At 37.7% G+C, this 24,774-nt stretch overlaps 2 protein-coding genes and 1 pseudogene across 3 annotated transcripts; 2 read left to right on the forward strand and 1 right to left on the reverse strand.

The window, feature by feature from the left end:
* The first annotated feature begins 1,177 nt into the window (after positions 1-1,177).
* Positions 1,178-16,555, forward strand: LOC128019721 (DNA repair protein REV1). The gene is made up of 22 exons (XM_052605888.1): positions 1,178-1,892; positions 4,054-4,120; positions 5,290-5,422; positions 5,845-6,013; positions 6,103-6,375; positions 6,907-7,622; positions 7,736-7,840; positions 7,949-8,065; positions 8,199-8,325; positions 8,412-8,540; positions 8,637-8,791; positions 9,258-9,377; positions 10,302-10,522; positions 10,627-10,799; positions 11,447-11,688; positions 11,943-12,136; positions 12,861-13,094; positions 13,206-13,317; positions 13,587-13,780; positions 13,890-14,040; positions 14,129-14,231; positions 14,991-16,555. Exons 2-22 carry the CDS (start codon positions 4,064-4,066, stop codon positions 15,100-15,102), a joined length of 3,837 nt encoding a protein of 1,278 aa, XP_052461848.1. The 5' UTR covers positions 1,178-1,892; positions 4,054-4,063; the 3' UTR covers positions 15,103-16,555.
* Positions 16,556-17,450: 895 nt separating this feature from the next.
* Positions 17,451-23,617, forward strand: LOC128019723 (thioredoxin domain-containing protein 9). 2 transcript variants are annotated; one of them, XM_052605891.1, is made up of 5 exons: positions 17,451-17,520; positions 18,309-18,515; positions 18,693-18,811; positions 22,141-22,395; positions 22,987-23,617. In XM_052605891.1, exons 2-5 carry the CDS (start codon positions 18,330-18,332, stop codon positions 23,105-23,107), a joined length of 681 nt encoding a protein of 226 aa, XP_052461851.1. In that variant the 5' UTR covers positions 17,451-17,520; positions 18,309-18,329; the 3' UTR covers positions 23,108-23,617. The 2 variants fall into 2 exon arrangements, with proteins under 2 accessions (XP_052461851.1, XP_052461850.1); XM_052605890.1 differs by lacking the exon at positions 17,451-17,520 and adding an exon at positions 17,536-17,674 and having other exon boundaries at positions 18,307-18,515.
* Positions 23,510-24,599, reverse strand: LOC128019350 (39S ribosomal protein L30, mitochondrial-like; annotated as a pseudogene).
* Positions 24,600-24,774: the final 175 nt, after the last annotated feature.

The following is a 24,774-nucleotide window of genomic DNA, read 5'->3' on the forward strand; positions in this document are numbered from 1 at the left end:
ATACACTCACTGGTCACTTTATTAGGTATTAGGTACACCTTGTTTCCGGGGTGGGCCTCCCCTTTTGCCTTCAGAACTGTCTTAATTCTTCGTGGCATAGATTCAAAAAGGTGTATGAAACATTCCGCAGAGATTTTGTTCCATATTGACATGATTTGTCAGCTGCACATTCATGATGTGAATCTCCACAACATCCCAAAGCTGCTCTAATGGATTGAAATCTGGTGACTGTGGAGGCTATTTGAGTAAAGTGAATTCATTGTCCTGTTCAAGAAACCAGTCTGAGATGATTTGAGCTTTGTGACATGGTGCATTATCCTGCTGGAAGTAGCCATCAGAAGATGGGTACACTGCAGTCATAAAGTGATGGACATGTTCAGCAACAATACTCAGGTAGGCTGTGGCATTCAAAAAATGCTCAGTTGGTGCTAAGAGGCCCAAAGTGTCCAAAGAAAATATCCCCCACACCGTTACACCACCAGCAGCCTGAACCGTTGAGACAAGGCAAGATGGATCCATGAATTTCGCAGCAGAAATCGAGACTCATCAGATCAGGCAACGTTTTTTCCAATCTTCTATTGTCCAATTTTGGTGAGCCTATGTGAATTGTAGCTTCAGTTTCCTGTTCTTAGCTGAAAGGAGCGGCACCTGGTGGGGTCTTCTACTGCTGTAGCCCATTTACTTCAGGGTTTGATGTGTTATACGTTCAGAGATTGTATTCTGCATACATTGGTGGTTACGAGTGATTATTTGAGTTACTGTTGCCTTTCTATCATCTCTAACCAGTCTGCCCATTCTCCTCTGACTTCTGACATCACAAGGCATTTTCGTCCACACAACTGCCGCTCCCTGGATATTTCTCTGTAAACCCTAGAGATGGTTGTGTGTGAAAACCCCAGATCAGCAGGGGTCAGCAGTTTTTGAAATACTCAGACCAGCCCGTCTGGCACTAACAACCATTCCACATTCAAAGTCACTTAAATCCCCTTTCTTCCCCATTCTGATGCTCGGTTTGAACTTCAGCAAGTGTCTTCACCACATCTATAGAAGCCAAAAAAAATTTAGTTGCTGCCATGTGATTAGCTGATTAGTAATTTGTGTTACCAAGCAATTAAACAGGTGTACTTAATAAAGTGGACGGTGAGTGTATATATGGGGACACAGAGCAGTATTTGCCAGACTAGCGTCAACAAAAATCTTTTCTCAGTGCATTATAGTTGATCTTTGGGTATAAAAACGTCTACGTCACATCCTCAATGGAAGATTGTAATTGAGCTAGATCAGAATGAAGTGTTACATTCAAATCTGAGGCGAATTAATGAATCCTGAATCCTCTTTTCTCTTATTAAAGGCTCGCTTATTAATATTCATAAGACAGTCCTCGCCATTGGAACGTTACCTGGCGAAAACGTCACGACCTAATTCATAAACACGAGCCAAATTGCTATTGGAACATTTCGGGGCGACGTCACACGACGTGATTAAAATTCAAAAGCTAAACTCAGCGCGTTGCGTCAAGTGTAGAGAGACTAACGGACCGCTTGAGGGTGCTGCGAGATACAAACAAGGGCTAGCGCTGTCACGGTGTGACCCCGACCGAGGAGGAGGAGGAAGAGGAGGAGAAGGAGGAGGGACTTACGTGGAAAACAAGCAGAAAATCTGGCAGAGGCGACAGTGAGCAAGCGGCTAGCAATGGAGAGATACGAGTGAATGGTAAAAGGGGTGAATCGTGCAGTCGCGGGAGCATGATCATATGGACAGAGCCCAGCATGCACCAAGTCTCTGTTAGTAATCTTTCAAATCTGACGCAAAAGGGGTGGACGAAACACAAGAGCGAAAACAAAGGCGCTTTGGTTTGAACGAAATACATCTGTAAAGAAGAGGGATAATTGGTGAGCAACAATTTTCAGTTTTAAAAAGAAACCGCGCATCACACGCAGGGTGACGCTACAGTTGTGCTGTTATGTATTGAACGAATCGATCTGATGTGTGCTGCTGTGATGCACTTCTGAAACATTGTTCAAAAGGCTGATGGAAATCCAGATTGTTATGCACGAAATTCCACTTGCCTTTTTTGACTCCTCTGTGTCTGATCACTCTCTCTGTCGACAACTGCCCTATTATCTTATCGTCTATATCGAGTTTCGGTTTCCCAATTTTGCAACTTGGTGTTTTCTTCTAGCTGAGACAGTCCAGTGGTCATTCACATGGTCAGGCATGTCCCATGTGAAGGGAACGATGTGTAAAACTAAAGCGAAGTAAACCCAATATTAAGTATAATTCGTATTGTGAAGCTATCACGTATGGCTTTGTAACTGTCTTTCATTTTTATTTCTGATATAAACAATATTGTTGACAGTTCAGTAAACGTGTATCTTTCCATTTGCCAACTCTTTCAAAGCCGCCCTCAATCATCGCTGTTTAAAAACAAACAAACAGTTTAACCAGTTTGCCATTCTTGGTTGCTGGTTTTAGAGTAGTTTTGGACGCTTCAGTTAGTCAAGCAGTGAGACCAGCTGGCTGACGGTTTTTTATTTATTTTATTGACATAAAGCAGTCAGTTGTCTTCTGCAAAGGTGCACTGCATGGCCTAATGAAGTAGGTATCTGTTGAATATTTTTAGTGTAATATAGGGTAAACTAATCAGATGTTTTCTGATTCCCTGAGCTGCCCATTGTTCAGTCCATTATACCTAATATCGGGTTAAAATGTATAATTTATATCACAACATGACTATTAAACATGTAAAATAAAGAGATATAATCCAGCTTGTGTCTATAAATAACACTGGTATGTCACTCTTTTACTTTAGGCTTCATCGTTCATATTACTGAAAAATTGAGTTCTCATCACTACCCTATTAAATGAAAAGATTTACCTTCTAACACTGAGACTGTGCTACTCCAGATACCTGAAGAATAAAGTTAGTCTAGCTGCTCATGTAGAGCCAGGCTAGAGTTAAAAATCCTGCTGTAGCACTCTGTGTTTGTGTTAAATAAACTGAGCAAGAAAGACTGAGATGGAAATGTTGAGGGTTTTTTTTTTTTTTTGAGTGGAGAGGTGGTGTGTATTTAGATGAGGATGATTAGAAGCGTTGTTTATGCATGAAGGTGCGTTTAATACTGCTTCCTGTGGAGAATGAGATTGTTTATGTGATTTTGTATGAATGAGGGGGGGAAGCAGGATTCTTTCCAAATAATGTTTGTCCTGCCTTGCTCTGTTCCTCACATTCTACAGAGATGAGAATGACTTTCCCTTTTACTTTTGGAGATTCATTGTTTGTGCTTAACTGTACCACAGAGGCAAACATGGAGAGAGTGAGCTGAATTGAGAGGTGACCACTCAGTTGTCTCATATTTATTTGTCAATAATAAATGACCGAAACTGGTTGAACAGATGAACTGTGCACTTATAAGGTGTGCAGAAAGAGAAAAGAGAAGATGTTGATCACATGCTTTACACTCACCTTTGACCCCTTTTTTTTTCCTAAAGTTGCGGTGCAAAGTCTTGATGCAATGTAAGTCGATTTGGATGAGTCTCTGCCGAATGCGTACAATTTCTTTTAGTATGATGTTAGGTAATAAGAGGTGGAATTAAGAGGATTGTGCTTCACTCTGACTTCTCTTAGCAAAACTCTGCTGCTTGATTGTTCATATATCGTTGAAAAATCTGAACTATATTATCACCTGGCTCTAATCTGCTGCATGCAACTCTAAAGGCTGAAGATATTGCGCTATTATAAACATTTAACATCATGATTTTCTTTTAAGGCTGCTTTGAAATAATGTTTTGTGAAAAGCATTATAGAAATAAAGTTGATTAGACTTATTCTCCAGATTCAGCATTTCAGATGCATTTCATTTTCTTTATGTCTGCCTGCTAATTAAAGGAGTAGCACTTGTATGTACAGTAGCTCTCTCCCTTTCCTTGAGTCTGTAAATGCATCTAAGTGAAGAAGAGAACAGAGGTGCATAATTTGTTCTCATTTTTGTTCATTTTCTTTCACTAACGCTTTTAGTTTTTGACCTATTCCATTCAATTGTTGTCTTTCAGGTCCCCCAGTATGAGCCGAGATGGATGGAGAAAGAAAGCCAGTGAAGATGATGGGTGGGCAGGACGGGTAAGAGTCTTTTGTTCTTTATTATGAAATGTGTTTATTATTGAAAACAGGAAGGCTCAGCAGCTGTTTTTTTCACAGTTGAGTCGTCCTCTGACATGCTGTGTTATTTTTCCAGGCTGCCGCTGTAAACACTGTAAATTATTATTTTTTACTTGTCCTTAAATTCCCTCATAACTGTTGACTGCCTCTCTACCAGTCAAACATCCCCCTTCATGTTAGAACTTGTGTGTGTGTGTGTGTGTAAGTGTGTCTGTTACTGCTGAAATCTAGACAGGTTCCATTCGTATAACACCAGTGAGTAATCTCAATTTTCCTCACTAGTGACCAGCACCTCTACTCTGCCACCACAGAGGCGAGAGATTTGATAGGCTTCAATGTCCTCGTGTTTCTCAGGCATTAGCAGAACCACACTAGTATAAACCACTCCAAGAGCAAGTCTTCACTGATAACATTTCTCAATATTTGCCTATATTATGACGATCATAATGTGTTGCCACCAAATTTGAGAACCGAAAGGGTGGAGTTTGTATAATTTGTTGATTTTCAGTTAATAATGCAGTGATTTGCAGGCGTAATAATAACAGACCCTGGATCTCATGTGAAAGGGAGTTTGCCGGTGCATGTACAGTATGACAATTGTTTTGTGCAGAATTTTTTTAGTTTAATTAAACACAGCACAGTCGTTGCCTACAGGCCTTGTGTGTTTTCATATCTCAGGTTATATTAATTGGGTTCATGGGAATTTCCTGTCAGTACAGGTGGAGCGAGTGAGTATTGTGGAGTATTTGTGTGTGTGTGTGTGTGTGTGTGTTGGTTCAGTCTCAACTCCTGAATCCCAGCGTTCCATCCGTTGCCATGGAGACAGAGAGTCGCCGTGCCAGCAGGGCAGACTTGCACCTCCAATCTCATTGAATGTCTGAGGCGTAATCAAACGCTTGTCAGCCAGACGCTGCACGTTTTCCTTTGTGTGCATGTCTGTTTTGCAGTCTGTTCATTTTTAAAGGGGTTAGAATTGTTGTTTATGCTATAAGTCTGCTTGGTCAGTGTGTGCTTTGTGTTTTGGTCTGATCTTATGAGGTTGTGTTGATGTCAATGGGATTTTTTTTCTTTTAATTGGGATTTTAAATCAAATTAACGTCACAGTTTTGTTTGTTTTGAAATTTTTTTAGGGCGGTTACATGGCTGCAAAAATCTCTAAGCTTGAGGAGCAGTTTCAGAAGGACGCCCCGAGAGAGAGGCAGAAAGATGGAACGTCCTCCTGTATCTTCAGCGGTGTGGCTATCTACGTCAACGGATACACAGGTCAGACCTCCCCCAGCACTGGTGCTGTGATGACAAAAGTGAACAGGAAAACTACTTTCTTCCTGGCTTGGGATCATTGGAGCATCATTATCATTAACAATTATTATTTTTTATTCATAATTATTCGTGTTAATGCTAACATTTAATAAGAAAATAATTATCACATGTTTTTATAGAGATTATTCTTTTATTAATGAAATTTTTCATTAATATTAATAATATTCATAATTAATAACAGTGTTATTGTTTATTTGATTTTATATACATGTATATGCTAAATTGATTGGAAAAATGAAGTTAAATGATTCTGAGGGAATGTTGCTGGCTGGACTCGAGCCTGTGTTTCCCATCTGAGCACCTTTGCTGAACGTGTCAGGAGAATGAGCGCTGCACTGTCTAGTTTTGTGTTTATTTGTGTGTAGATCCCAGTGCGGATGAGCTGCGCAGGCTGATGATGCTGCATGGTGGACAGTTCCATCTCTATTACACTCACTCCAAAACCACACACATCATTGCCACCAACCTGCCCAACAGAAAAATACAAGAGCTCAAGGGAGAGAAAGTAGTGCGGCCGGAGTGGATCACAGACAGGTGTGTGTGTTTGTTTACTCTTTGCAGGTTAAAGAAGCACACTATTATACGAATACTAATTTTTTCAAAACAATTTTGCTTTTGTGCAGTATAAAAGCAGGCCATCAACTTTCGTACGTCCAGTATCAGCTCTATACCAAGCAAAAAGGCTTGAAGTTTTCCAGTGTTTGTGCACGGGGAAAGCAGGATCCGTCATCCAGCCATGAACCATCCAAACCCAGTCTAAACCACCCCCAGTCAGACAGCATCAAGCCTCAGCCCAGCCACACTCAAACCCTCTCTAGAGAAGTTCTCAAATCCACTCACGCTAACCACAAAGCTAACTTCACTGAGCGACGCAATCATCAGCTAGACGTCAGATTGTGAGTATGGTTTATTAACAGGGCACACGTGACTGTGACAGGCTGCATATGTTTTAAAGAAAGAAAACATTCTACTGTTTTAAGATCCGAGATATGACTTGTAGCACAACAAATTCATTTTATTTGTTTTAACATTTTTTAATTGATCATATCATCCATTTTTGGGTTGTACATTGGCCGATATTGGATATTTGGCTGCACATTTTGATTTCCACAATTTTTTGTTTGCTGTGATGTAACAGGTTCAAAAAAACATTAATAATTTAAAAAGACTGTTAAATATGACTGTTTTTACATATAACACTACAATAGTAAAATAGTACATAATAAACAATAAAATGGTAAAGAATCCATTTATCAGTTACCCACCATAACAGGAAAATAACTTCTCAATTTATTGTTATCAGCCTGCTGGTCAGATAAGACTGCTCCAAGGCCAAGTTTTAACATCCCCCTTGTATACTTAAAGAAAAACATTTGGGTAATTATTTAATATCATATCATCTTGTCATTTTTCTTTTTGTCTGGCAGAAATGGTTCCTGTAGTATAATCTCTGAGGAGGATGCAGAGAGGCCTAGAGTTAATGGGATTCATGATGAAGATGATGATGATGATGATGACAAAACCTGTGCCCTTTTGCCAAAAGGCTCTCAAAACACTTTATTAACTAACGGAGATGTACACTCTGTAAATGCTGCCTTAAAGCCTCAGGACTCTTTTGCAGAACTTCAGCTTCATGTTGTTGAGACAGGGTCCCATCAGTCTCACCTCCCACAGACTGAAAGCAGGGATCAGGAGGAGCCCAGCTGCTCTTCTGCTGGGTCAAAAGCAAATTCCCATCAGAGGTCTTTAATATCCACTGCCAGTCCTGCGAAGCAGCCTGGTCTTCACAATATGCAAAAGGACCTTCATCCAAAACCAACATCTAATCCAGGATCTTCAGCTGCTCCTCAAAAGGGGAATCTGCACGATCAGACAAGAGTTCGCCTAAATGGGAGCCATCTCATGACCCCTGACTCCTCCACTCTTGCAGACTCTAGTAATCAGGCAGGAAGGTCGGGGAAGGGAACAGAGGATGGAATCATATCAGAGTTCTTTTCTCACTCAAGGCTGCATCATATTTCTACGTGGCGGAATGAGTTCTCAGAGTATGTGAACGCCCTTCAGAGCAGGAGTCGAGCTGCAGGAGGAGGTGTTTTTTCTGGAAAAGAGAAACTGAAGAAGCTCAAAGCTAACTGCAGTTCAGGTGTGTGTCTTTGTGGTTTATTTTTGTGTATTTATGTTGTTAAGAAGCAAGTGAATGGAGCAGCATTTTGCAAGAAAACAAAACAAACACATTTTTCTGTCTCTTTTGCCCAGGTTCCTTAATGGCTGCTCCTCAGGTACGTCAGTCCTGCATTCTTCATGTGGATATGGACTGCTTCTTCGTGTCCGTGGGGATCAGACACCGACCAGATCTCAAAGGTACATTTCAGTGAGTTGGAATGAAGTGCTGACGTTTCTTGTTAGAGCTTGTTGACTTTGATAGCTCCTGATAAACTGAGCTTTACTGATGGTCAATCTGTACTCCAGGGAAACCGGTTGCGGTGACAAGTAACCGCGGTCCAGGCCGTGTTGCAAAGCGAACTGGTGCAAATCCTCAGCTCGAGTTTCAGTACTATCAGAGGAAACAGAAACAGTACCGAAAAGGTAAACCCAGATTCTAGAAGAAAGCTGCTGGTTAAAATTAGCTTGAAGTCTAGAATTAATTTATTATACTTGTTTTTTTTTTGTGTTTTTCTTCAAGTTTTAATCTAGGAGACCATTGTTCTTTCTGTTTTAGAGAAAACGGATGGGGATCTCGAGATGACCCTATCTCCACAACGTGATGAAGTTCCCAGTAATGGAGTGGATCTGGACCTGGCTGCTCTTTCTATGGCAGAGATTGCATCTTGCAGTTACGAGGCCAGGTATTCATAGTAAACATGCTTCATGAACCAGAATACTACAGTATGACTTCCATCAGTACCTGTTACTCTGTTTTTCTCTCTTACAGGCAGGCTGGTGTGCGAAACGGCATGTTCTTTGGCCGGGCTAAGCAGCTCTGTCCTGATCTGCAGTCTGTCCCTTATGACTTCCAGGCATATAAAGAGGTGGCACTGTCCATGTATGAGACCCTGGCCAGGTACAACATGTAACTATTGTTTGGATTGCTATGTTATTCCTAATCCCAGCAGACAAATGCATCAATTGGGTTGCTTCATGTTTGCTTGTTTTATAGTTACACTCATAACATTGAGGCGCTGAGTTGTGACGAGGCGCTGGTAGATGCCACGAATCTTCTGGTTGAGCTGGGGGTTACTCCTGATGATCTGGCACGAGCCATCCGTGAAGACATAAGGGAGAAGACTGGTTGCTCTGCCTCAGTTGGAATAGGTAAGAGAATTTATTTAGTGACCCTTATTTTGTTCCAAACCTTTATGACTTTTTTTTTTCTGTAGAACACGAAAGGAGAAATAAAATAAAAATTGCTGCTCTCTCTCATTCTCTTTCCATGCAATTACAGTGAATAAGAATTTTGAAAGGATGCAAAAGTGCCATAAATTTATTATATAACTCATGAACTATATTCCTTAAGCCTTCTAAAGCCAAATGACACAATTGTGCTTCTCCTGAACATGCCAAAGTCAGGTACAGCAAACCTAGTCCCCATTTACTTACTTTTAACTTGAAAAGAGAGTTTGGGGTATTCTTTAAGAAAATCACCTTTCACACAAGTCATAGAGGTTTGAACAACATGATGGACATGAAGCTGAATGACAATGTGTTATTGTAATGAAGTTGCTAGTGCTCTTTTATCTCTCTTTTAAGCTTTTGTAACTTCCCTTCTACTTCTTATTAGGTTCCAACATCCTTCTTGCTCGGATGGGAACTCGTAAGGCAAAACCAAATGGGCAGTACTTCCTCAGATCAGAAGAAGTGGATGATTTTATCAGGGATCAACCTGTCTCCAGTTTGCCAGGTAAGAACAGAGTATCTTACATTCACTAGCATTCAAAAGTATAGGTAGTTTGTTACGATCTTTTAATGTTTTTGAAAGTCATCACTTTTTCTCACCAAGGTTGCATTTATTTTATTAAAAAGTACAGCAAAAGCAGTAATACTGTGAAATAATATTTCAAAATTAACTGTTAAAATAAGTTCTCTTTTAATATACCGTATTTTTCGGACTATAAGTTGCTCCTGAGTATAAGTCGCATCAGTCCAAAAATACGTCATGATGAGGGAAAAAACATAAGTCGCACTGTACTTTAAGTCGCATTTATTTAGAACCAAGAGAAAAAATTACCGTCTACTGCCCCCAGAGGACGCTCTATGTATTCAGTGTGGACTACAGGAGCACTAGGCAGCATAGAGCGCCCTCTCGTGGCTGTAGATGGTAACGTTTTCTATTGGTTCATTTCTCTTGGTTCATGTCAAATTAATTTTGATAAGTCGCACCTGACTATAAGTCGCAGGACCAGCCAAACTATGAAAAAAGTGCGACTTATAGTCCGGAAAATACAGTACTTTATTTAGCCTTTACTCCAATCTTCAGTGTCACATAATCCTTCAGAAATTATTTGAATATGCTTGTGCTCAAGACACATTTCTAAAACTATGGAAAACAGTCATTATGCTTTTTGTGGAAACTGACATTTCTTTTCAGGATTCTTTGAAGAATAGAAAGTTTAGAAGAACAGCATTTAATTGAAATTAATTTGTAACATTGTAAATGTCTGTCCTGTCACATTTGATCAATTTAATGAATGCTTCCTGAAGAAAAGTATTAATCTCACTGGTCTGAAACTTTTGAATGGTAGGGTATTTCAGTCTGAATGCAGTGTTTTACAGTGGAATTTATTGCTGTATGTGAGGACCGGTTCTTCTGTGTTCTTATGTGCAGGTGTGGGTCGCTCAATGAGCTCCAAGCTGACCTCCCTCGGTGTGAGTACCTGTGGTGACCTGCAGCAGTTGTCCATTTCTCGACTGCAGAGGGAGTTTGGGCCACGGACAGGACAGACACTTTTTCGCTTTTGCAGAGGACTGGATGACAGGCCTGTGCGCAGCGAGAAGGAGAGGAAGTCCGTGTCTGCTGAGATGAACTACAACATTCGGTTCACACAGGTTTTTAAGTTACAACAATCATTGCAAATCATCCTGTATCTGTCATCTTCCTCAGTCTGTTGACCTCTCTCATAAGTTTTCCATTATCTCTAATACTTTACTAGGTTGAAGAGGCGGAGTCTTTCCTTACCAACCTATCTAAGGAAGTGCAAAAGAGGATGGAGGGGGCGGGGCTTAAAGGTCGCCGGATTACATTGAAGGTCATGATGCGGAAACCAGGGGCTCCAGTAGAGCCAGCCAAATATGGTGGCCATGGGATATGTGACAACTTTGCCAGGTGACTTGTTTATGGGTAGTGATCTGATACAGATCATTTCTATTGTGACATACATTTGAGTGAAATGGATTATTAAAGAAAAACGACTGGTTCAGTTTGTGGTTGTTGATTGACTGGAGGCAGATCTGAATGCAAGCTTGCAGCTGATTTGTAAGAAACTGTGGTGTTTAAGTGGACTAATGAGTACAGTTTTAAGTTATGACATTTTGATTAAGAATTATGGGGGAAAAAAGAAACCTGCATGGATGAATCATTCACAGTAAGTTCAATAACGTGCATTTAGAAAACTGTCTGAATTTCCATTTAAAATTCTGGCTAATACTGATGTTGTGGTGACTATTAAAATTCTATACAATTTTGTATAACTAAAAAATACAAATAAAATCTGATATTTTATATGCTTATATGCTAGGTTATAAGTGGATTTAGCCATCACAACATTGTAACCCACATAATGAAAACAAACTTATAATATCTAATAACTTTGACAGCAAAGGTATAGTAGTTAAAATTTAAAAAGCAGAAAAAAACCTCCAATATCAACCGATATAGATTTCATTAACTTAAATTTAAATCTTTAATATTGACTGATAACCAAACTCTATCTTTGATATATGTTTGATATTTTCATTACTGTCACATTGCAGGTCAGTTTTACTAGCTCAGCCCACTGACAGTGGTCAGCTGATTGCTGCAGAGGCCATTAAGCTATTCTATGCCATGAAGCTGGATGTAAAGGACATGAGGGGAGTGGGACTGCAGGTGCAGCAGTTGGAGGGATCATATGCAGACCCATCAGGACAAGGGCCCTCTCGTGGACGCTCGATCAAAGACCTGCTGCTGGCCAAACAGCCTGCCCACAGCCCCAGGAAAGAGCCTCTAGCACAAGGTTGGAGCAGTGTGATTTAGGACCAAGTTCTACAAATCCAGCTAGACTAGCTCAAATCAGATCTAATCCTTATCAATCATCCCTACTGGTCACTCTGAAAACCTTGATTTTTCTGCTCCGGTGTGTTTGATTAGAGTTGGAGCTAAACTCTGCCACAGCCAGAATTGAAAAACCCTGGATTTATAGGATATGAAGTCTAGGATTCATTTTGCTATGTAACTCTTAACATAGCTTCCTTGTTGCTTGTTTTTTAGATGGTTTATCTGAACCTTCTTCATCCAGAGCTTTCTCCTCCAATCAGGAGAGAGTTACCCCTCCATCATCACCACCTTCCACCAGCTCGGATCCAATGCCTGGAACAAGTAAAGGAGGTCTTCACCATCCACACACCCCCAACCATGTCAGGACATACCTAAACGTCAGCATTGAGGTGCCATCCCCCTCTCAGGTTGGATTCTCCTCACTAGAATGCACCTCAGGAACAAAGAGTAGAGAACTTCTGTTTTTTTTTGTGTTTTTTTTTTTTTCAAGTGACACAAATGTAGTATTTCCTGTTGGTGCAAATTTAGTTTGTAGCCCGTAATGTGTCCTTAAAAATGGATGTATTTATCATTTTGCAGATAATAGGGATGACATCAAGCTTTGTGTGGTTTCTTTATTTATTTAGAAAATTTTTATTGACTGTTTACAGCTTCGTCTTCTATAGACTATGCTTAATATCCTGACAACAAAGTCTTTTTGAGTTTTATTTAAAGATGCCTCCGATTGATCAAAAGTTTGTTTACAAAATTTCAAATAAATGCTGTTCTTTTGAACTTTGCTCATCAAAGAATCCTGAAAATATATCAGCAGCACAGCTGTTTTCAGAAATGAATAATCGGCATATTGGAAAAAATTTTGATTAAGTGACATTGGAGACCAGAGTAATGGCTGCTGAATTCTCAACTTTGCGATCACAGGAATAAATTGCATTTTAAAATATATAAAAATGCTAAATGTTATTTTATATATATATTGTGATTTTAAATGGTAACTTTCACAGTACTGCTGCTATTTTTAAATAAATGCAACTTATTTAAAAAACTAATTCAGTTTTTTTTTTTCTGACCTCAATCTTCTGAATGGTAACATATCAAATGAAATGCAAGTGCATGTTTTCCCTCTTGTTTCAGGTGGACCAGTCTGTTTTGGAGGCTTTACCTCTAGACATAAGGAAACAGGTGGAGCAGTCCTGGAGACACAGAGAGGAGCAGCCCAGCACCTCATTTCATCCCTCAACCCCACCTCGAACATCCTCATCTCCACCTCCTGGTCCATCACTTGGCACCCTTGTACTGCAGCTCCAAAACCAGCCAGGTCAACCATGCACAACGGGCATTATACTAGAGCTCCCCGATTTCTCTCAGGTACATGCTGTTAACATTGCAACCACAGGGGGAAAATGTGGTAAAATTGTGTTACGTTGACCACCAGAAACTAGTATTTTATATCTCCTAACACACCTGAACTTTTAACAGGTTGACCCTGACGTGTTTGCAGCTCTTCCCAGAGAGCTTCAGGATGAGCTGTGCTCTGCTTATAGAAACAAGGGAAATGCTCAAGCCCAGGCTCAAGCTCAAGGCAGTGCTGGTGAGTAAAAATCAAAAGGGGTGGGCAAGATATCTGGATCAATAAATCACAGAATTATCTCATTAACTTCACTAATTCAGTGTTACTCTAACACTCTGTAGTGTGTACACATTATAAGTGTTCACTTAAAATATATATATATAATATTTGCCAGTAAATGACATTTGCTCTAAAATAATAACTTTCAAGCCTATCAATGTAATGTTGATGTAATCAACCACTCCAACTCGCCAAACACAGTGTCTCTAACCTTTGTCTCATTTCTTTAGTGGAACAAAAAAAAACATTTCCTCAACTAAAGCAGCCTGTGGTGGGGAAATTAAAGCGCCGTTACAAAAAGAGAAATGCTAGTCCTGCCAAAAAGGGTCCAAGCCCACTAAAGAAACTGTTTCCTGAAAACAGCCCTGCCAAATCCAGCCCCTCCAAAACACTTCCTCTGCCACCCATACATCCAGACCTCAAAGTAAGCCTGTAATCCAGTTATAATATTCTTCTGTTTATCTATTATATCTTCAGCCACTTGATGCGCTTTAAATACATCTGTATTAATTTGAGATGTTTCTGGTTGGTAGACTGAAAATGTACAGTGCTTATCCTCTCCGAGCACAGATGTCCTGGAGACGCTGTCCAAATTGAATCCCCGCCCAGTCCCAACCCTAGCCGGAGCTTATGAGTTCAGTGACATCAGAACTCTGCTTAGTGAATGGGTCACCACCATCTCAGGTATGGACGAACAACAAGACCTTTTTAAATTACCAGTATATATTTGAATTGTGCATTTGGTTTAATTGTTGATGTTACGTATTCACAGAACCAATGGAAGAGGACATTCTCCAGGTGGTGAAGTACTGCACAGAACTCGTGGAAGATAAAGACCTGGAGAAACTCTACCTCGTCATCAAATACATGAAGAGGTATTGCTCTGAATTCTCCCTGACTATTCCATATAAATAAACACAAGTACATTCTAAATCTCACCAGTAGTATTAATACACTACTTTACCAAAAGTGACATCAAAGAGATGTATTGTTACTGTTCCTATTTCAAGTAAATACTGTGCTTTTGAACTTTATATTCATCAGATAATCTTGAAAAAAATGTCACTGTTTCAAAATTCTACTTATCAATGTTTCTTGAGCTCCAAAATCAGTATATTAAAATGACTTCTAAAGGATCATGTGAGAATAATGACTGCTGAAGATTCTGCTTTGCCCACACAATGGAATAGATTTCATTTTAAAATAAAATCGAAAAAGGTTATTTAAAATTGTAGTATTTTTTTAATAGTACTTTTTTTTTTTTTTAGGGGTGCATGATAAATATCGGCCAATAATTCACGTGCATCTTGTCAGTAAACTGGAACATGGATTTTCACAGCTTGTCAGTTAACTACGGCTCAGAGCAGCGTTTACTACACAATGTGAAATACAATGTGATAGAATTTACCGCTGTTTAGAAAACCGGCTTTACTGACAAGTTGCACATTAATTATTGGCCGATATTTATCGTGCACCTCTAACTATTTTTACAGTATTTTGATCAAATAAAAATGCAGCCTTGGTGAGCATAAGAGACTTCTTTCAAAAACATTTCAAAATCTTACTGACCCCAAACCTTTTTGAACCGTTAGTTTAGGTTGACTGGGCCTCATTGTTTTAACTGTTGGTTTCAGACTTATGCAGCAGTCCTCAGAGTCTGTATGGAGCATGGCCTTTGACTTCATCCTTGACAATGTGCAGGTAGTGATACAACAAACCTATGGTAGCACTCTAAAGATCACATAGGAGGACCCTCCCAACCTCAGTCACTGTGACATCAGCCCAGACCTGCCACCTCATCATGTTGTGTGAGAGAGACAACACTCGAGTCTGCCCATCATAGTAGCATTGCTCGTCCTCTTGTGAAATCACCGATTTGAGCTTCTCAGAGAACACAGAGGATTTCAAGATCATGCTGATGATGATGAGCACACCAGCTACATTCAGAAGCAGCTGAACACTGAACTTTTCTTTCATCATGATGTCAGTTCTCCAGACTAATGTCTAGAGGTATTTTGGTAACATTTTTCAATCAGGTTGTGTTTGTTAACATTAGTTAATGCATTAAGTGTCATGAACTAACAAAGACAAATTTTTGACAGCATTTCTTAATCTTGGTTATTGTTAATTCATACATTCACTATTTATTAGTTCTTCTTAGTTATTAATGCATTAACCAATAGTAACATACAGTACATTTGTAACCTTTAAAGATGTATTTGTAAAAATGAACATTTTACAGCACTTATTAATCTTGGTTAAAGCATTATAGGTTTTTAGCTCACGTTAACTGATGGGTGAATTAATATTCACATGTACAACCTGGTTATAAAATGTTACCAGAACTTTTTTTGAATGTTACAAATGCACTGACTGTCCTAAACCAAGCAGAGCAAGCCTCTTTTTTAATTTCTTTTTTTTTTTTCTTGTGTTCATTTCTGGTACTCCAGAACGTGCATTTATCTTAAAATCCTCAGAAATATTTACAGACTTTGTAGCAAAGCAGAACAGAGTGGCATGTTATTTGCCTTTTATGGGTCAGGAAAAGTGGAAATTGGGAAATCAACCTCTTCTATCAAAGTCAGTTTAGCATGTGAATACTAACATTTTATGTAAGCTAACATTTGTTTTTCTAGAAAAATATCACTCCCTCTTATTGTATGTTTGTCCATATGTGTAAAAGAACGAAGATAGAGAGAGATACATATTTATGAAGAAAAAGATGAAAGATAAAAAATAAATAAAAATAAAAACATTGGCCAGGCTAATTTGACTAAATTAAGTTTTAAATGTCCTGTGATGCCTTTCAGTCTTTTAGTCTAAATTTGTGGATGTGGAGCTGGAGGAAAGTAAGGGTTTTTCAATCGGGTGGATATGAACTGTGTAATAGGTCAAAGTGGATACTTCATTACATTATTTTAAATGAAGCATCTTCCTCTCAGTTCTTATTCAGTGTGAGTGGATTTTTGTATATGTACTTGACTCCTCAAAGTTTGTACTTTCTTGGTTTAAAGAAGCTGCTCAAGACACAGACATCTGTTATTATCTCACATTATCATGACATTACAGAGGAATACCTAAAAAATAATATTTGGTAAAAAAAAATCTGTCATGACAGAATGACACGTGCCTGAAGACCTGAAGCTGTGACATAATTTGTATGTTTTCTAAATTTGCAAATAAATTTGGATAAGTGATACTATCTTGTTTTTTTATTTAACTGTTTTTTGTGTGTTTGTGTATATATATATATATATATATAATATTATTATTATTATTATTTATAGATCAGCCTGAAATTGATCTATGAATAATGTCACTAACAATGATAATGTAACAGAAAACATCTCATGCCAAGCTAATTAAATAAGATGCCTAAAAATAAAAAAAGATAAAGAAAAAAAAAACAAAAGGCATTTATCTCTGGTGAAATTTGTGCAGCTGTAGAGGAGTATTTAATGACACTGAGAAAAGTTGCAGCTTGTAGTGGTGTACAATACAAATAAATAATGACACAACACTGAGGTACAAAATGTCATGCAGGAAAAAATAGTAGGCTAAATCGTGTGCACGATTTAATTCATTCCCTCACTGTACTAAAACGTGCACACGATTGCGTTCCCTCGATTTACTATTTCGTTCACTCGATTTATAAATTGTGCGCACGATTTATTTATTTTTTCTTGCATGTCATGTGCGGGGCTCCGTACAAAATGAACATTTTAATTGAGCATTTGAAGAAGCAGAGTCAAGTACAAAGATAAAGATTTATCAAATTAGTTTTGCATTCATATATTAGTTTATTTTTTACATTTTAAAATATACTTCTTGACCGAGCTGCCTTCTGTGTAATGTAGCAAAATACTACAGTTACAGTAACAATAATTATAACTATTGTTTTACTATGGAATGGTTATTTTTATCATTCGTCCAGAAACAATACAGAAAATAAATGACGTGCGATTTTTAAACAAGGTGACTGATTTTTACATTCTTAAAGAACTGTACAATAGTACAATAAAACATATATTTTAAAATGTATTTATATTGTTTCTAGATCCGTCTAAATCGCTACGTCTATGTGCATGACGTGATCAGTCGACGCCTCTAACGTTACGTGAGACCTGCGTCAGTGTGCCGCCTTTTAGAAATCATACGGCTTCGGTAAGTGCTGTTCCCTGACCTACATAAAAAAAATAGTCGCACATTTCAAACGTTATGTCGGTTAAAATGATTTCCAGTTTATCGTTGCTTTCCGATTAACCAGGCATCATCTAATTATCAGTCTTTGTTGGCGATCAAAGCTCCCGTTAACACGGTGCGTGGAAGCTAATGCAAAGACGCTAGCGCTAGCACGATTTGACACAAAGCTACACATATCAATTTGAAACTCAACAGTCCATATTTACGAGATCTTTTTACATATTGAAATCATCAACTGTTGATTAGACACTAACATAGGATCTAGAAAAAGTAAACCAAGTTGGCATGTTTGTTTTTATGCGGCTGTAGTCAGGCGCTGGGCCACTTCCCGCATCTCTATTGTCAAACTACAGAATGGCCATAAAACCCAGACGTCTATTGATTGTTGTGTGCCACACCTTTCATACGTGAGCAGCATCTGCTTCGTTACATTTCACGCTGTTTGCATTTAAAAAATGTCAAATCAGAACTGTTTACCGAGTACCTTATTGTTTTAATTCAACTGACACCATGATGCTACCAACGTTACTAACTAAAGGCACAAATGCCTTGTTTTTATTAGACCTGTTAGACGTGTGATAAACAGTTATTTAACAACGTTAACTTAATCTAGTATAAAGTGTGTCTCGTTTGATTTATTTTAATAATTCAGTTCACTGTTTATTTTTTTATTATTATTATTTTTTAATGGGATGTTCTTTTCTTGTCATTATCTAATTGCAACCAACAATGTGCTGTATTTCTAAGAGGCAGTCAGGTTTTAAGAGAAAATGGCCAGTCAGTCCATGGAGGTTGTAGCGAAGGCTCTGGAGCAGCAGATGCTGCAGTCAGCACGGATAGTGGAAGAGAAGCTGGATGGCGAACTGGAGAAGTTGGAGCACATGGATGAAGATGAGCTGGAGCGACTCAAGGAGAGAAGGCTTGAGGCCCTTAAGAAAGCTCAAAAACAGAAGCAGGTAGCTATTGTAGATGTTTTAAAGAAATCGTGGTCTAAATTTGGAACTGGTTTTAAATGTAGTTTTAAAATGTTTATTCAAAGTGAGTTATCCATATGAAGTGTTTATTACAGTGTATTGAAACACATCCAATAGTGTGATTAAACTCCGTGGTCTGTTGTATGTGTCTGTCCTCAGGAGTGGATCTCTAAAGGACATGGTGAATATAGAGAGATCCCAAGTGAGAGGGATTTCTTTTCTGAGGTGAAAGACAGCAAAAATGTGGTCTGCCATTTCTACAGAGATTCTACCTTCAGGTATTTGAGGGCATTTCTTTCTTCTACTAACCCTGCATTTTGTATTATAAATCAATTATGCATACAAATTAGTTAATTTTGTCAGCCATGTTTAATTTGGTCTTTTTTAAACTAGTCTTAGTCCTAGTCCTGTGTCTCATATTTTTTAGTTATTGTCAAATTTATTAGTTATTTATATGAATTATTGTCAACCTTGTCCTATTTTTTTTTTTTATTCAAGTTTTAGTCGACTAAATGTCTGAGCATTTTGTCTAGTTTTTACTCCGTGAAATCTTAGTCACATTTTTGTGATGCTGTATAATGGTTAAACTATAAAAAAAAAATTTTGCATTTCAGGTAACACACTTTTACCAATAGGCACAAACCAATAGAATGTGGACTCATACACATGGTTTATTTTCTATTGTATGTATTAGTATAGTCTATTTATTATAGAAATGAATATCAAAGACACTCTGACTACTTTATAAAAAAAAAACGAAAAAAAAAAATATATATAAACATAAAATTCACAATGGTAATTCCAATAATTTACAATTCCAATAATCTTTCTCTATTAAAACAATAGCGATTGAGAAAGTGCATTTAGGGGTTGTTCGCATATTGCATCTTTTGCGTGCTCGAGTTCGTTATTTTAAATGTAGGCACGCGGTATGTACACTCATAATTGAAGCAACGTGCAAGCGATTTTTTAAAATAAATTTAGTAGCAGAGCTAATACAAGCAATTTTTAGTGCTGCAAATCCATTTATCCTTTGTTGAAATTTCCACGTCTTCATGGAGAGAGCGCGTCATTGTTGCTTAGCAAAGGCAGATGCCTCCTATCAGGAGCGCAAATGCCCGAGCGCTTTGGAAGGAAGGAGAAAAAGCGACGTGCCTAGCATTTTCCATGTGTTTTTAAGCGCGCCATGTGAACGGCCCCTTATTCAGCAACCGCAATCACAAACAAAATAGTCGAGATCTCATGACAGAACAGACAGACTGAATGACATTTTAATTTATGTTGAACATCTCAGATAAAGATTTCTAAACTGCAGCTTACTTGGTTGTCAGTGTTTTCATATCATCATCTGCGCTTTCGCAATGGCTATGTTTACATGCAAACAAATTATCCGTTTGGAATCGGATTGATGGCTCAATTGGACTGAAAAGCCTTCATGTAAACACCTTAATTTATCCAAGTGAGCTCGATCCAAATGAAATTTCGATTGGATTGAAGGGGTGGTTATTCCTCTTCTAATACAATTGAGCATACATGTAAACCCTCGATCGGATTGAACCACAAAAATGAGTATACTGGGCATGTGCAATGACGCAGAAATAACGTAATGACATAATGACGCATGGGACGAGCAGCTCTTCCTTTTAAATAAAGTGTTGTATAAATGCGTGTCCTGTCATTATAAAACTCCCCTTTCACTCTGCAACTGTGAAGTGGTGTAGTGGTGTTTTTTATGTAATAAATGAGCAGCATACCCATTTATCCATAAATGGGTAAATATGAATTCTGCTGTTAAAAACAAATAAAGAAACCCTGTAGGAGAGTGGTTATTATGTGCAAACAGTGATAAACTCTATATCTATGTCATTTTCACTTTCACTATTTGTGCAGTGTGTGCACGTCAAAAAAAATCTATTCCAATTTGAAGCTTGTGACATATAAACGTGCACATCAACCCCGGTTCTCGTTCTCTGTACGTCGCTAACTCAGTTAGCTGGATTTGATTGTTGATGATTTGGCATGATCTTGGATTGGTTGGTTCTTCAACGCTCATCCTGGAGTTGCTGTCATAGCAACAGGTCTGTAAACTTAAACCTGGTCGGGAGCAGGGTTATTTCATGTAAACAGGATTAGATCGCATCTTTTTAAGCAGAACTGAAACTTAGAATCTGTCCACTACCACTGCTACTTTATTAGTGGAGTATCCCACTGATCCAGGGACAATAATTTAAAATAATAATAAAAAAAATAATTTAAAGATAATATAATGTTGTGTAGTCTTTAATACCATATACACAGCAAGTTTTACTCACTGAAAGATTTATTGATCATAAAATAATTATTTCATGATTATATTAATTAGTCTTGCACACAGATAATGTAGAGTTTTGCATTAATTTGAGTGATGATGGCTATTATGAGAGTGGCTTGATGGAGCGCAGGAGATGCAGAGAACATGATCTTGACCCTTAAGAAACTTTCATTAATGCTGTCACGTAACGAACCTGTTCAAATATACAATTTTATTTGAAATTTGAATTGCTAATTACTAAGTTGAAATAAAAATGTAAAGTCTGTACAAATATTAGAAGTCGTGAATATAAATAATTGGGAATAATGTAAAAAAAATTAAAATAAAATAAAGTCAGTCCACATTTTCATTTATCTATTATAACATTTATGTAGTTTTGTTCTCTTGGCTGTTTCCTTAGAAAAGTCCAGAGATTTGTCACGTTTTTCGTCAGGTGTCTTTAATTATATGATGTCATTATGTTGCTGTCTTGCCACCTGCCAATTGCTGCACTGCTGATCGCTGCACTGCTAATCGTGGTTTTGAGTATCAATACATAGCCCCTTTTAAACCAAAGCATGAACGTGCAGTTATCTCAGATGACTCAGTCCAGCCATACTAATCATCAACAACAGGTGCATTCGAAGAACCAAATTAGCCAGATCCTGATAAGCGAGATGATATCATTTTGGATGTGACATTTCATCTCGGATGTAATAAGCGACATAAGAAGAATGGACCACGATCACTTTGTGTTCATGTAAACACTACATTCAGATTCATCAAACAGAATTAATTCAGTCCAGTAGATCCAAAAAGTTTACATATAAACGTAGCCAGTGAAGAGTGAGTTCATGCACATTGTTGCCAGATTGCTAAAATTTAGCAAAACACCAGACAAAAAGTATCCTTTTAACACAAAGTCTCTGATTTGGGGATTTGAATAGTTGATATCTGGCAACCGCACACATGAAAGCTTGCGTTGTAGAGGTGTACAGCAGTCCAATTATATTGGTTAATAATACAGTTTTTTTTTTTTTCGAAAACAATTTTTTTTATACATTTAGGCAGTTTATACATTTATTAGTATAAATTAGTATAATTTATTAGTATAAAATTTGTTAGTATTTTATTGTCAACGATTCTGCATGTTGATATAGTCAGTTATTTTTTATTGACCTTATTGTTATCTCGTCATCATCTCATTTTAGTCATGATGGGGGAAAAAACGCTTGTCAACGAACCTTTTTCATCATAGTTTTCGAAATTAACACTAATACAGATATTTTCAATGTTTAATATTTTTTTTTCCCAAAGATGCAAAATTTTGGACAAGCATCTAGCTATTTTGGTGAAGAAACATCTGGAAACAAAGTTTATCAAGCTGAATGTTGAGAAGGCTCCATTCCTAACTGAGAGGCTGAAGATTAAAGTCATTCCAACACTGGCTCTGGTGAAGGATGGGAAGACTAAGGATTATATTGTGGGCTTCACTGATCTGGGCAACAGAGATGACTTCCCTACTGAAGTGCTGGAGTGGAGACTGGGCTGCTCAGGTATCATTAACTACAGGTGAGTGAAGGAGATATGTATCCTATAGTTAAGCAGGACACATGGTGCATGTTAAGGAGCGTGTTGAAAAGAGTCGTGATGTCACAATTCTCCCTATTTATGTGCAAGGATTACACTTTTTTTTTTTTTTCATTCAACTACGTTAAGTTTTAAGTTCTGAAACTTTCACTATGTTTTTATTCTAGAGGAATGTACAATAAAACCATTACTGTAAAGTATATGTGTAAATATCAAAAACATTTTGATTCTTTGATATCTTAAAATGTAATTTATCCCTTTGATAGCAAAGCTGAATTTTCAGCAGCCATTATTCCTGTTTTCAGTGTCCCATGATCTTTCAGAAATCATTGTAATGTGCCGATTTGGTGCTCAAGATAACGTTTATTATTACTGAATAATAAAAAAAATAATATTACTATTATTATTATTTTAATGAATAGAAATTTCACAAGGACAGCATTTTTAATTGCTTTACTGTAACTTCTGATCAATTTAATGTGTCGTCCTCGCTGAATAAAAGTATTAATTTGTTTTTATTTCTTTAATTTTAAATGAAAACTACTTTAACATTTCTGTCTGTTCTCCTTCTAGTGGGAATCTTTTGGAGCCACCCACTGGTAGACAGAAGTCTGGGTCAAAGTTCACCAAGGTGGAGAAAAAGACCATCAGAGGAAAAGGTTATGACTCGGACTCTGAATCTGATGATGATTAGAGGACTAAAACAACAAGCTCCGTCTTTCTCAGGGCTTCCTACATAACAGTCCGAAGTCTTGTAACACCACTTTTTTTTTTGTCTTTTTTGCAGTGTCTATTTAATTTCTTCTGTCTCACCTTTGTCTTGTTTGCCCATTTTAAGATGACTGAATACCACCTAATATTGTGTTAATACTTAATTTCACTTTTTTGTTTTAATGTACAAAAGTGAAACTTTTCTGTGGAGCATAATTCTGGTGAAGGTTCTCTCTCTTTAGCACCAATTTATTTTCTAAGGAAGTTTTTGTAAGATGGAACAACAGGAAGCATTTAAATAGTGCAAAGACGAAATCAATATTTTGCCTCTTAATGGACTGATGCTCAGATCAGTGAGCACCAAACAAGTGCCAAGTAAGCAAACTTCTGTATTCCACTAAGGATTGCCACCTCTTTCTCTCATTGATGTGAAGGAAGTGCATTTTCTTTTTCTTTATAGCAGTACATGACATAAAAAATGATATAAAATGCCTGTTTTGCTCATCAATTAAAAATGTTTTTTTCTGTCCCACTGAACATTAGTCATTTAAATATTACATCTCCTGAGATACTATCTCCACAAAGGTATATGACTCCATTTCTATTTCTGCTCAAGTGGTTTCAGGAGACGTTTCACTACCAACTCCTCTGCTGTTCAGACAGGTGTTAGCCATGTCCTCCTCAGCAGGTAATCCGGAGGGGAGCTTGAGAGGCTCAATCCTGCAGATGAAGATATTATATAAATAAACAGATATTATATAAAAATAAAGTTTAATCTAATGGTCAGCAATCATGTTAAAAGGATTTAAAGTGTTTTGAAATGTGTAAATCCAACTTACCTAACTAGGTGCTTAATGATTTTGAGTAGATTGTTCACTGATGGGGTGTTCTTGTGATCATGGGGTTCATGTGCCTGATGATAAAAAAAAAAACATGTAATATTTCACTGGAATTTCTTGGTATAATTGTAATTTAAAAAATGGATGATCACATCCCACCATCATAAGCCCCAAACTCTTTACAACCTTATTTTCCCAATAGGGTCGTCTCATCGTGCTTCTATTAGCAGTTTAAGTGGATGTTCTGGATCACCACCAAACTTGTTTTCTATGCTTCTATGTCATGTTTTTTGCTCGTTCCTCAAATATCTGCAGGACGAAAATGTGTGATGTCATTACGTTCAATTAACCTAATCGAATAAAATGACGCAAGCACATTTGAGCTGTCACAAACCTGTGGAGGAACGCGACTCTTAGTGAATTTAGTTCGACGTGATGTGGCTTGTGTCAGATTCTGCAATCACAGTTTTTTAAAAAGATGACAGTCATCGAATCAGTTATCACGATTTATCCATCGAGGTTAATGATGAAATGTGAAGGGGTCTCACCTTTGTGACACTGGAGGAAGATGATTATACACTTGCCTTGACTTCGGCAATACGTAGTAACGTTATTAGCTAGCAAGCTAGCTAGAATTAATCATGTCCAGTAAGTTACAGCACTCAGTAACTGGACTATTTATAGTGGCCAGAACTGCGTAAAGGGATTTGAATGTTATTGCGAAATGTTAACGGGTGAGGGTATCATAAAAACTAACTATACTACATCGCATGCTTGTATGTCAAAATATGATGACTGGAAACGGAAACGA

Source organism: Carassius gibelio, chromosome A9 (genome assembly GCF_023724105.1).
Source record: "Carassius gibelio isolate Cgi1373 ecotype wild population from Czech Republic chromosome A9, carGib1.2-hapl.c, whole genome shotgun sequence".
NCBI lineage: Eukaryota > Metazoa > Chordata > Actinopteri > Cypriniformes > Cyprinidae > Carassius > Carassius gibelio.

Bases quoted from the DNA above. Each gene is read 5' to 3' on its own strand.
- LOC128019721 (XM_052605888.1), top strand. From the start codon at position 4,064: ATGAGCCGAGATGGATGGAGAAAGAAAGCCAGTGAAGATGATGGGTGG. The intron at 4,121-5,289 runs GTAAGAGTCTTT...AAATTTTTTTAG, and splicing joins ATGATGGGTGGGCAGGACGG to GGCGGTTACATGGCTGCAAA. The intron at 8,541-8,636 runs GTACAACATGTA...CTTGTTTTATAG, and splicing joins ATGTATGAGACCCTGGCCAG to TTACACTCATAACATTGAGG.
- LOC128019723 (XM_052605891.1), top strand. From the start codon at position 18,330: ATGGCCAGTCAGTCCATGGAGGTTGTAGCGAAGGCTCTGGAGCAGCAG. The intron at 18,812-22,140 runs GTATTTGAGGGC...TTTTTCCCAAAG, and splicing joins TACAGAGATTCTACCTTCAG to ATGCAAAATTTTGGACAAGC. The intron at 22,396-22,986 runs GTGAGTGAAGGA...TTCTCCTTCTAG, and splicing joins TCAGGTATCATTAACTACAG to TGGGAATCTTTTGGAGCCAC.